General features: G+C 44.0%; 1 protein-coding gene across 3 annotated transcripts in view; it reads right to left on the bottom strand.

Annotated features, from left to right (window-relative positions):
* Positions 1–13,027, bottom strand: part of TTC23 (tetratricopeptide repeat domain 23) — a 100,286-nt gene that overhangs the window by 37,877 nt on the left and 49,382 nt on the right. For all 3 annotated transcript variants that reach the window (XM_037832927.1, XM_037832928.1, XM_037832929.1), the window contains exon 7: positions 5,481–5,586. In XM_037832927.1, the coding sequence (XP_037688855.1) occupies positions 5,481–5,586 (106 nt within the window). The remainder of the gene's footprint in view (positions 1–5,480; positions 5,587–13,027) is intronic.

Below are 13,027 nucleotides of genomic sequence, written 5' to 3'. Positions count from 1 at the left end.
TCCCTTCTGCCTATTGCCAGGCTCCAGGCCTGCTGAGCCCAGGCCGTGGATGGGACCACTTCCAAACAAGGCCGTCTGCGCTCGGTGGCTCTGCCACTCGAAGTTTACACTGCAGTGTACTTGGCTTCGGAGCCACTTCATCTTCATATCCTTTAGGAGAAGAGTTATAAACATGAGGCGAGGCCCTGAACACTTAGCAGGGCTGGGGAGAGCTTTCATACCAAGTTTGTCTAAGGCTGCTCTGGGAAGCTGGCCAAACTCAGGTTAGTGGCATTCCGGGAGCCCGAATTGGGAGTCGTTATGCAATCGCAGTCCTTCGTGACTTCTAGGGTAGTTTTGTCTGCATCAGGAATGCGGGGGGGCGGGGTGGTGGTGCAAAGAGCAAAGGGATCAGCTCCAGCACAGAGCCTGGAACACTCACTTCTTGGCCAGTGGGGGTTTTGTTGTTAGAGGGCAATGCCTTCCATGGGCATTCAGCAGGCAGGCTATGGAAAATCCCCAAATGAGAAACTTTTCTCATTAAAGATTCTTTTTTTGGGGGGAAAAAAAACAGAAAAGTCTCTATCCTGGGGCACAGGCAGGACTAAGCACAGAGAGCAGGGCTAAGATCGCCAGGCTTTCCTTGTTGCATGGTGGAACGTGTAGATCTGCTCCCAGGGGACCTCGTGGGGATTTAGAACTAGAACTTACAAAAATGTCCAAGTCACAAAGTCTGGTCTGGGTGAGCACGATGGTGGGCCTTGACCCACCAAGGATGAGATGGTCTCCTCTTAGGTGTTACACAGGTGAGTTCTAATGCCCCTCACTTTCATTTCTTCCTGCTGGAGGCAGCAGAGGTCTGGGGGAACCTCAGGCCTTGTTGGGTTTCTCTCATTCTCACCTTGGGGACTTGGCCACATGTTGGGATAACAGAGAGAGGACACGAAAAACATGTCCCCTGAAAGACAGCGGGCAAGCCCCTGCCTGGTGCCCACTGCGGCTCCTGATGGGGTGCAGCCCATCGCGCTCCTGCTCCTAGAGGAAAGCTAACCCCACACTTAGGACACGGGGCCTTACCTGCTCTGCTCACACCTCACCAATGCACTTGTGGGTAAGAGCCGGAACAAAATCTTTATCTCAAAATGCTGGCCTGGTTAGAAACAACCCAAGCATCTATCAATGGATGATATGGTATGGAAAAACAATGGAAAATTACTCAGCTATAAAAAGAAATGAATTTCCAACACATTCTACAATCTGGCTGAACCTTGAACACATTGAGTTGAGTGAAATAAGCCTGACCCAAAAGATCAAATATTGTATGACTTCTCTCACGTGAAATACCTAGAATAAGCAAATCCATGGACAGAAAGTAAATTAGAGCTTACCTGGGAGGGAGAATTGGGAGCTATTGCTTAACAGGCAGAGTTGTTGTTTAGAGTGATGAAAAGGTTTTGGTAGTGGACGGTGGAGATGGTAGCACATTATAAATGTAAATAAAGCCACCAAATTGTACACTCAGAAGTGGTTAAAATGGCTAATTTCTTGTTATATAGATGTTACCACACACACACAATGCTGGCCCACCTGGCTCTTTTCCTGTGGCTTTTCCCACACTTGCCACAAGGGTGCAATGAGTCCAATGCAGCAGGGCACCTGTTAGCTTTCTTCCTAGCAGCATCAAGTATATAGATATTTCAAGTGTCTTACAACTGGGGGATGCTGAATCGGAGAAGGGCCTGTCTAGAAGCATCCTCCAGGCCGATTGGGACTTCGTCTTTTTGGGGGTAGAGCAACGAGTATAGAGTGAGAGTTTCTCCAGACTGATGGAGTGTCGTGATATAAAGAGTGGGCGAATTACCTTGTTTGTACAATGGGACATCATGTCCTGCTTCCAAGGGTTGTTAAAAGGATTAAATGAAAATCCCAACATCTAGCAGCATCTGCTCAATTGCTGGGGCTAAATTGTTGGGGTTACGATTTTGATCATTGTTAGACCATGATCTTGCTCCAAGTTCCTCAGTCATCTGTGGCCTCTCCCAGTCAATCTCCCAGGCCCCAAGCAGCATCCACCCCCCCCTTTCCTAATCTGTAAAGCCATCTGCATTTGTCCCAACTCCCTGCTCCTGGGAGAAGTTTACTTATCCTTCTACCTTTATAAACCTCATGTATTTCAAATTCTGACTTGCAAGTCTGCTTTCTGGGTACAGGTCACCAAACGCCCTGAGCTGCCAAAGAGACACAGGATTGTGGGTGAGCTGAGGCTCTCTGTGCATGCCCCTGGCCTCTGCTCACTGGTGCTCCACCCCTTTTCTCTGGGCTCCCTTGTTCTTCTCCTATTTTTTCCCTTGTCTATCCCAAACTCCACAAACTCTTCGGTGGGCCTACGGGTAAAGGGGCCAGGAAGGGAAGGGGACGTGTGCAGGGCTGGTCCCTGTAATATGACAAGGTGGTAAGGAGCCTCTGGGGACCAACCGCCTCACTTCTCTGCCACTCACTGGCTTTGGGACCTTGGGCAAATTGTCTAACCTCTTTGTGCCTCAGTTTCTCCATTGGAAAGTTGGAGATGCCTCATAAGGTTGTTGCGGGGATTAATTCAGTTAATAAATGTCAGGCAGTTAGAATCAGGCCAGTGTGTACAAAGTAAGCATTAGTTGTCATTACTGTGTGAGGTCATTAAATCCTCATAATCTCTGCATCAGGTAGATACTATTATTGTTTTCAGTTTACAGGGGAGACAATAGCAACACCATACTTAGACTGGAAAACTTTTCTTGATATAATTCAGCTCTGTTTCTGATTCCATATGTTAAGCAAAGCCGAATGGCCTAACTTTGCAGCTACAGGCTGAAAACATGTAAGACACAATTTTTATAGGTCCCCAATTCATACGTTCAAAAAGCATTGGGAGACACGCTGGCAAACTGGAATTGCTCTAGGCAAAGGTGGTCTCTTAGCCTTAGCTGCCACTATCTGTTTGGTGTTCCCTGGGGGAATATTCCCCTACCTGTTTAAATTCTAGGATGCCCACATTGTCTTAACCCATGACCCCTGTGAAAGGCAGGAAGGCTCTGACAACCACTCATTTACAAGCATGCTCTCCAGCCCAGAAGTTACAGCATCAGCCCTCACATTTGTTTGGCCTTGCTCAGAGCTTGCAACATATTTAGGTTAGTTCCCATCAATTGCAAATTGGAGATTTCACTTAAAAGTCTACATTTCTGCCTTCCCTTGGAAAAGTAGATCTGCCAACATGAGCCTGTATTCTACATGGCAGCAATGGGCTGGAACTGAGTAGCTGCTGCCCATTTTTAACAGGGTACAGGCTCTCCAGTTTGCCACAGTCCCTGCGACTCTGTATTGTCTTTCTCATACTGAAGCCAATAGTTAGCTGCCATTTATAATTATGCTTGCTGTTGCTATTGTTTTCTACTAATCGCCTGCTCCACTCACTTTCCTAGCTTGGTTCCTGTAGACATATAGATTTGTGACTCTTGCTATATTCTAGGGGTTTCCTTCAAACAGGCATTTGCATTTTAAGTGTTTTATTAATAGCTGTGGGAACGAAGTTTCTTTGCCCCTATTCAAGGAGTTTTAGGCACCAATGAGCCAATCAAAACGTTGGTTCTTTGAAAGTTTTGGAGGGAAACCCGATAGTTATGTGTGGAGTGTTTTAGGGAGGGTGGACCAGAAAGGTCTCCTGTTTCCTTTCCTTTCTCATCCTTAATCAGGCTACCCAGCTCTGAAAAGGTGCTCAAAACTGTGGGAGGCCAGAATGAGGGATCTGCAAAGTGGAATGGACAGATGTACAAACACTGGCACCCCCTTCACCAGCTTCTCCCTGGACCGGAGGCTGGAGCCTCCGGTCCAGGGATCTCTGCAGACCAGGCTGCTCACAGACACTCCCCTTTACCTCCTCCCATGGGCCAGGCCGCCTCATCTTAGCCCAACTCCTGCTTCCAGAACCTAAACTCCAAGCCTTCCACATCCCTATTTTATGTCTTCTGGCAAATTGGAGCTTATTCAATTCAGTGTATGATTTTTTAAAAATATCTGATATCTTGGAATACACCTCTAGGTCTTCTGTATGAGTTCTACTGTCTTTGAATATTCTGACCAAGATAGTTGTCACTGGAATATGGGCTGTCAATAGAGGCATGTTGTATGCTCTGAGCCCAGGAGGGTGGATTAAAGAATTCCCAAACATGAGAGACAATTTCACACCTACTAGGATGGCTATTATTAAACCAACCAACAAACAAGCAACAACAGAAAAACCAAAGCAGAAAATAATATATGTTGGCAATGGTATGGAAAAATTGGAACACTTATACATTGTTGGTGGGATTGTAAAATGGTGGAGCCACTGTGGAAATCAGTTTGGTGGTTCCTCAGAAAGTTGAACATAGAATTACATGGGAACCAACCATCCCAATTCTGGGGACTTAAAAAGGTATTTATACACTAATATTTACAGCAGCATTATTCACAATAGCCAAAAGGTGGAAGCAACCCAAGTGTCCTTCAATAGATGAATGGATAAATAAAATGTGGTATATCTACAGAATAGAATATTATTCAGCCTTAAAAAGGAAGGAAGTTCAGATCCATGCTACAACATGGATAAACCTTGAAGACTTCATGTTGAGTGAAGTAAGCCAGACACAAAAGGACAAATATTGTTTCATCTTGCTTATACGAAATACCTAAAAAAAGCAAATTTTGTAGAGACAGATGTAGATTATAGGTTACCAGGTGCCGATGTGGGGGCCTGGAGAAGTGGGGAATATTGCTTAATGGATGCAGAGTTTCTGCTTGAGGTGATCAAAAAGTATGGGTAATGGATGATGGTGACAGTAGTAAAAGATTGTGAACATAATTAATGTCATTGAAGCGTACATTTGAAAGTGGTGAAAGTGGGAAATTCTGAGTTGTATATATGTTACTAAAATAAAAAAAAACAAAACAAAACAAAAAAAGAATTCCCAAAGCTCACTGCTTTACCTATTATGCGGGGCTAAGAAAAACCGTGAGTCATAAATGGCAACTTCCTTTCGGAAGCCTGAAACTGTGGCTCCTGATGGAAAGCTCAGCCCTGTGGGAGGCGAGGCTCCCCCGTGACCCACCAGCTCTGTTACCACAGTAGCTCTACAACAATCTTTAAAAATAGATCACCTCTGAAAGCAGAGCCGATTTCCCTGTAAGCCCAGCGTGGGTTTGCTGGGACTCTTAATTAGCTGTCTTTGGAAGAAGAGTCACTGCATCTAAAAGTAAAAGATTAGAGGAAGACTATACAGGGATATACGCCAAAGGAGGCTGATGAAACCAAGAAGTGCCATGGCCACAGAGCATCAGGCAAACCGACGACGGCACTCAGGGAGGCCCAGGGGCAGCCGTGTCCACCTGCTCATCCACCCTGAAGGCAGTGAGGTCACAGACCCCGCGTGTGTGGGACCCCAGGGAGCCCGCAGTGCTCATCAACCCCGAAGGCTGGCTCTCACCGTGGTGCTCGGGCCTCCCAGAAGTGACGGCAGCTTGCGCTACACAGTGTGCGGAGTCGGCTGCCTCCTCTTGGCAGGGATTTTTACCCAGGACGATGAAGTGTGCCTGTCACCACAAAGAGAAGAAATGAGCACATTGACGTAAGTTGGCAGCAAGACACTGAGCTAACTGTTCTTGCGGCGATGAGAGGAAAGCCAAGGGACTTTCCACAAGCTGGAAGAAATTATTTAGGTGGGCACACCATCAACTCTTGGTAGAGCTGGATTTCAGAAGCATGGGAGAGCCGAAAGAGCATGGCCTCTGAATGCAGATGGCTCGAGGCTATGGCCAGTGCCCATCACTAAGTAAATCATTTAAAAATTAATGATCCTATGGACATAAAATAAAAAGGTGACCAGATAATAACAAAATACAACCCTTCACATAAAAAGATAAAGTCACTACTCATCTGCTGTCAACATTTGGAGTTTTAAAAATAGTATTAGTAATATATTCACATTCATGGAGTAAACAGATATAGATCACCTCCTACAGGTAAGGCATGGGCTAAAAAGAGTGGGAGGTACAGGAAGAAAAAATGCGGTGAAATACAACACACTTTTATGAAAGGGTAGGTGGTCTACAATTAATTGCCAAAAGAGTGACAGAAATACTAAAATACTACAAGTTTAAAGGAGGGAAATACTAGATTGGGATAGGCAAACAGACAAAAAACAAAAACAGCAACAACTAAGATTTAAACTACACTTTTTAGGTTCCTAAGTATTTTTTTTGCATGATAGCAACTCATTTTAATTTTCCTGACCATTTTTATTATCTACATTTCATAGATGAGAAAACAGTTGCTGAGTGGGGAACTTGTCCAAGATTTCTCACAGCTAATAAGGGTGGAGTAGACCCTTGGACTGAAATCCTCTGACTTCAAATTCTGCTTTTCTACCAGGTCAAGAATGCTGCCATTCTACCCCCACCCCTCACGCCCTCCATCCTCCCATACCTCCCCCAGAGTACCCTGTTCAGCCTCCAGGAAGCCACAACTAACTCACAGGAGCTGCTACAGGCAACAAGGCCGCAATGAAAGAGCATCTGAGTTCAGACCTACAGCGAGATAGCAAAGTCACAGAATAGAGACTTGCGCCTTGATGACCAGTTGTGTGCATTTCGGGTGAGGGTCATCAGGGTGGAGCTACGGTCTTCGGGTCAGGACGATGGCCTCATATGTCATTAAAATCAGCTGAGCTGTTGGCTCTAGGCTTTTCAGGATGGGGGCTATCCGAAAACAAGATTGCTGGTAATAACTTTTATTGCTGGGTGAGAACAATCAGAATTTTTTGTTCATGAATGCTAACAATACCCTTTGCTTTAAAATGACTTTTTAACTTCTAGAATATAAATATATTGAATAAGTGATTTCATTGATCCCAAGATTAATCATGGTATTTGATTTAGCCTGAAAGGCCCAATCTTTAGTTCTGTCTTGAAATGCTTCTCAAATAATGGGCCTCCTAAATGTGACTCCTGTTTATGTATGTGCAAGCAGGAGTTGCATCAGACTATCACATGGTCAGTGTTTGGGGGAAGGAAAAGAGAGAGAAGAAAAGCTCCACCCACCAAAAGACCAAATATAAATTGAGTCCTACTTACTTGGTGTTTTCCCTCTGGTTAACTATTTCTACCATCTACTATTTGAGGAGAGCAATTGGTATGTGATGCCAGAAAAGATTTAACTCAAAAGTTACAAAGACTTTTTACCACACAGTATTTTAGATTGATTAAAACTCAAATTCAGATTCAAGAGGTTTTATATTTTCTACTCAATATTATAATTCGAGGAAATGTAATAGATATGCGACTACCAAAATTACTTTCAAGAGAAGAATAGCATGTTCTGAAAGTTCTGTAAGTTGCTTTTTGCCTTGGAGAGAGGAAGCAAAGATTTCTAAGCGCAAAAGTGCCCACAATATCAAGAAAGTGGGTCCTGAAAATTTAGGAGGATCTGAATTCATCACGAAGTTTTTGTAATCACAGTATTTTTCAGCTCAGATGCTAATATAAGCAAACATTTATTCATAATTCACTTCAGAAACTGGATCACTGATCTTATTTATGGTTTGATGATGCTTCCAAAAACCATATGCTGGTGGGGTTAGGGGTAGGGGCACCCACAATGTTAAAAATGTGCAAAATTAGCATCTCATTTACTCAGGGAAATTCAATTAGATTCAGTTTAATTTAATTCAGTCCTATTCAATTTATTGTAATTTATAAAATGCTTTGTACATGCCAGATATTGTGCTAACATGAGAAATCCACAAAAAAGTTAGGCAGGGTTTTTGGTTTTAAAGGAGCGCCTAGACAAAGTGACAAAACGTGGGGTGGTTTTATTTTATCTAAACTTGAAGACACTGCCCCCATTAGGGTTAGCACTGGGCTAGCCGCCTTTCTCTCCACCTCTACCCCTGTTATCATTTTTGGTGATTTCAGTGTCCCTGCAATTGGCCTGCACCTGTCAGGCAAGAAAGAGATAGCATGCTCAAATGGGTTACTAGAGGAGAGTTCGATAAAATGATTCTTTACAAGGAGGAAACCCAAGGAGGAGAGTTTAGTCCCCCAGGACTAGCAACAGAAAGGTGCTTTACCATAATGGACAGGTGGTAGAGCAAGGGATGGAGCCTTTGCTAGAATGGGAAAGATGCATTGTGGGAGAGAGAGCTGCAGCCCTCCGTGGAGGGACACTGCCCACCTGCAGTGGCTTTGCAGGGAGGAGCTGAGGGAACAAATACCCCATCCTCACTCTCCTCCACCCCATCCAGACTGTGTGCCCTCCAGCCAGAGGGCAAGCATGCTGCTGGCACAGGACTTAGCAGCCTCTGGAGCAGAGCAGGACTGAGAAGGATGCAGAGTGGAGCTGAAGGGGCAAACTCAACACATTCAGCAAAAGAACTATGGAACACCTTGGCCTCCCTTGTTTGACAGGCTCACGCCCCTCTCTACTCTCAGCCACCCACTTTCCCTGGCCAGTCATAGGGCCGTATCATCACTTACTCTCTGCTACCTCCTGGTCCTCCAACTCAAAGCTCCCTGACCAGGACTGCCCTGATTCTAGGACTTCCCTGCAGCTTCTTGTCCTCTAATCCACCGGCCACTGCACCTTCACTCTCCATCAGCCCCTTCTGTTGTCCCCTCCCTCTTGGTCCAGCTTAGAGTGCACTGTCTATCATTTCCTATATAAAAAATACCTTCGAGTCCATTGAGGCATTCATCAGCAGGAGAAAGAATATACTGTGGCTCATTCAGACAACGGGTGGACTCTAGCTCCATATAGTAACGTGGTTACACTTCAAAAACATACCACTGAGTGGAAAAAGCAACTTGGAAAAGGGATGCAAACACCAAGCCGCCATTGTTTTTCATGTTGTTTTTTGTTTGTTTTTTAAAGCAGCAGAGCTCCTTTTATTCCAAACAAAATCTTCCACAGGACTCTATGCTTGGAACAAAAGGTGTTCTTCCAATGGTGCTCTAATACTTAAAGCAGGGAAGAATGCAGCTGCTCTCGCGGAAGCAGGTGGAGAGGGCCTGAAAGCCCACCCGTCTGCTCCCACCTAGCAGCCCCAGAAGAACCTCTGTGGGGCATGAGGGCTCGGGGTCACCCAGTTTGATCACCCCACTTACACAGCACCCCACCGTGCAGACCTCGTGCGGAAAGAGTGCAAAGGAAGTTGATGTTAGTGATTAGGTTACACACTCTTTCCAAACTATACCACTGCTCACAATTTGGGACAACATTTATTTTGTTTGCAAAGAGACTATAAATCCCCCTTTATGTACATCTGAGAGCATTTAAGGACTGGCTTTATGCAGAAGCCCGAGTAATGGGCCCCGCCTGGGGATCTGTTGCTTGACTGCACTCACTGCTTCCCCTCATCATTTACTGATCTCCCTGGGGCTCCTATTTCCCCTCACTTCCTCTGTTGTTTTCAATGTCTTACAGTTACATGCTTATCAACTGTCATCTTGACGCTGTGAAGGGGTGTTTCATAGCCCCAAATCTCTTGAGTGACTAGAACGTTCAAATGTGTTAAAAAAATAAATCAATAAAGCTCTAATATCCTGCAGTGAGCAAAGTCATTAGTTAAAACAACTCATTCACAACACCAACCACCTCAACCTGTGCCAAGGTGCAGAGCAGCTCTTCCATTCTGCTGCCTTGAGCACCCTTCTGGAAGAAAGGGCCGATTCTACAGTCCAGCTGTCAATGGACGCCACCAGAGCCAGAGCTGGAGGACTCCTATCTAACTGGGCCTGTCCTCTTGGATTTGTACAATGTAATATTTCTGGAAGGGAAAGCTTGATGACTAGTAAAAAGGATGAGAGGATATTTCTATTTAGGCAGGCAGACCCCAACATATGAAACCCTTAAAACACTGGGAGGAGTCTCAGTGTGGAAACCCAACTCTTGGCAGGGGTTGGGGAGGAGGTAGCTGTTTTTCCCACTTCATAATGATTAGGGGCTCACTTACTCAGAGAGAAATCTCCTCTCCCATAGCAAAGTGGAGAGTAAGCAAGTAGCTCAAGGCACATTGGTGGGCTTAGACGGGATATTTACCCTGGAGATGAGAACACTCATAGGGAAGACAATTGAAGCCCCCAACTTATTGATAGCCAGTATTTCAATGCAAAGTGGAGGGCTAGAACTAGGGAGGGACAGAGGGAAAGAGGGAACTAACCTTGATTAAACACCCACTTTTGCCAGGCATGATGCTAAGTGAATTACATATGTCAGCTCACTTAATCTCAAAATGACCAAGGAGAGTGATGTTAAAAGCCCAATTGACAAGAAGGGGAAACGAAGCCTCAAGGATATTGAGCAACTGTCACGTAGCAGGTCAGTGGTGAAATAGGGACTAAGACCTGTGATTCCAAATTTCATGCTTTGCTAGTCTAACACCTGATTATTGAAAGAGTAGAAGTTACAGAGCGATTTTCCAATCAATGTTAGGAAGAGTTAGAGAAAGTACTAGCTAAATAGTAGGCTCTGCCCAGAAGTGGAGTGGGCTGGCTTAAGGGGAATGTGAGATGCTGATATGTGGATACCCAAGCAGCATTGGAGAGACTTTAGAGGGATGCTGGAGGGGTGTCCAGCAGGGAGTGGGTAGTGCATGGAGCAGATGTTAGGTGCCTTCCACCAAGAGTTCACATTTTTGCTTTGATTCCAGTTTGTGCCATAACACAAAAGATGCTCAAGACCACTTATTGTGAGTTGTGAGCTTGCTGTGTTGCTTTCGTAACTGACCTCAGCTGTGAAGCTGCATACCTTTTCCTCTAGGCCCTGACAAAGTTGGCCACCCTACCTTGAAGCTTTGAGCTGATGCCTTGTGGAAGACGGGGTCAGGGTGCTGCCCAAGGTGGCCTCTTGTTTTTCTCCCATCTCTGCCCAATAGGAAAGCTTCTCACGGCTATGCATGAGGATTGGGGCAGCTGGAGAGCCTTCGCTAAGAAAAAGAGGGAGCTGGGAACCCCAGGGAGATCAGATGAAAGGGAAGTCTTTCGTTGTACTGGGAACTTGAAAACTGAGTTCCGGGAGCCCCAAACTAGGCTACTTTCTTTCTCTGTTTTCATTAGAGCAGTTGTAGGTATACATAAAAATCATACAGAAAGTACAGAGTTTCCATATACCCCCTTCACACATACAGTTTTCCGTATTATTAACATTTTATGATAGTGTAGTACCTTTGTTAGAGTTGATGTAACAATATAATTATAATTATACAAGTAACTATAACCCATAGTTTATATTAGGGTTCACTGTTTGTGTTGTACAGTTCTATAGTTTTTTTTTATTTTATTTTATCCACACTCAAATAATACAATTCAGTGGTGTTATGGTCACAAAGTTGTTGCTTCCCACACTGTCATCCACTACCAAAACTTTGCCATCATCCCAAACAGAAACTCTGTACAAAGTAAACACTAACTCCCCTTTCCCCTTCCCCACCTAGCCCCTGGTAACCTGTATTCTAGTTTCTGACATTATGAATTTGCATATTCTGCTTATTGCATATAAGTAAGATCATACACTATTTGTCATTTCATGTCTGGCTTATTTCACTCAACTTGATGTCTTCAAGGTTTATCCAGTTGTCACGTGTATCAGGACCTCATTCCTTTTTATGGCTGAATAATATTCCATTGTATGTCCGTACCACATTTTATTAATCCATTCATCTGTTGATGGACACTTGGGTTGCTTCCATCTTCTGTCAATTGTGAATAATGCTGCTGTGAACATCAGTGTGCAAAAATCTTTTTGAGTTCCTGCTTTCAATTCTTTTGGGTGTATATCTAAAGTGGGATTGCTGGGTCATACGGTAATACTATACTATATGACATTGTCAACCTGTCTTCTACAGTGGCTGCTCCATTTTATATTCCCACCAACGATGTATGAGGGTTCCTATTTGTCTGCATCATCTCTTTCCATTTTCTTAATAGTAGCCATTCTAGTGGGTATGAAATGGTATCTCATTGTGGTTTTGATTTGCATTTTCCTGATTGCTAATGACATTTATCATCTTTTCATCTGTTTATTGGCCATTTGTATATCTTCTTTGGAGAAATGTCTATTCAGGTCTTCTGTTCACTTTTTAATTGGGTTGTTGGTCTTTTTCTTGTTGAGTTGTAGGAATTCTTTATATATTCTAGATATTAAACCTTTATCAGATATATGGTTTCTGAATGATTTCTTCCATTCTGTAGGTTGTCCTTTTACTTTCTTGATAAAGTACTTTGATGTACAAAAGTTTTGAATATTTAAGTCTCATTTATTTAGTTTTCTCTTTTGTTGCTCAAGCTAAACCAATTTCTTTTAGGAGCCAGTGTCAGCTCTCCATTTATCAATTTTAGCTCCTCCAAAGGGCTGGGGAGAAAAAGCCCTACTCTCTGTAAGGGTAAGCACCAAAGTGTACATCTCGGATACTTGTATTTCCTTCTTCGTTGGTTGCAAGGATAGATTTTCTTAAAACTTAACTAGGTTTTTAAATTCTAAGAGTAATATTTGCACATGCTGTTTTAAAATCCAAAGTCGTAGAGAACAATACGCAATTAAAATTTAAAATGCTTTCTCCCTTCTCTCTACACGCCTCACCTCCTCCCCAACCCCTGCCAGTCTGACTCTCCAGAGCTAACCACTTTTGGCAGTTTCCCGTGTATCCTTTCAAACATATTTAAATGTTTATACACCTACACATATGCACAAATCTTAAGCACACATGCACAGATAGGATCTGTGCTCACCGACCTCTTAGCAACTTCTCCTACCCCTCGCTCTGTTATATTGCCAGAAAGTCTCCTCTCCCATCATCTCTAGAGGTTAATATCTCTGCAACCTTCTGATTTGGGCTCATTATTGATCCCCATGGGACACAGCATCAGGTCAGGCTGCCCTGTTGGGAGCTATTGCACCACCGGCTACTTCTCCCTGTGGCTTTACATTCATTTGCGTGATTATTCCATTAAGGTCTATCTTACTCACTGGGCTGTTCCTGGA

This window comes from Choloepus didactylus, chromosome 4, assembly GCF_015220235.1.
Source record: "Choloepus didactylus isolate mChoDid1 chromosome 4, mChoDid1.pri, whole genome shotgun sequence".
NCBI lineage: Eukaryota > Metazoa > Chordata > Mammalia > Pilosa > Megalonychidae > Choloepus > Choloepus didactylus.
The sequence above is the reverse complement of the archived record's forward strand: the minus strand, read 5'-3'. Positions and strand labels throughout refer to the sequence as shown.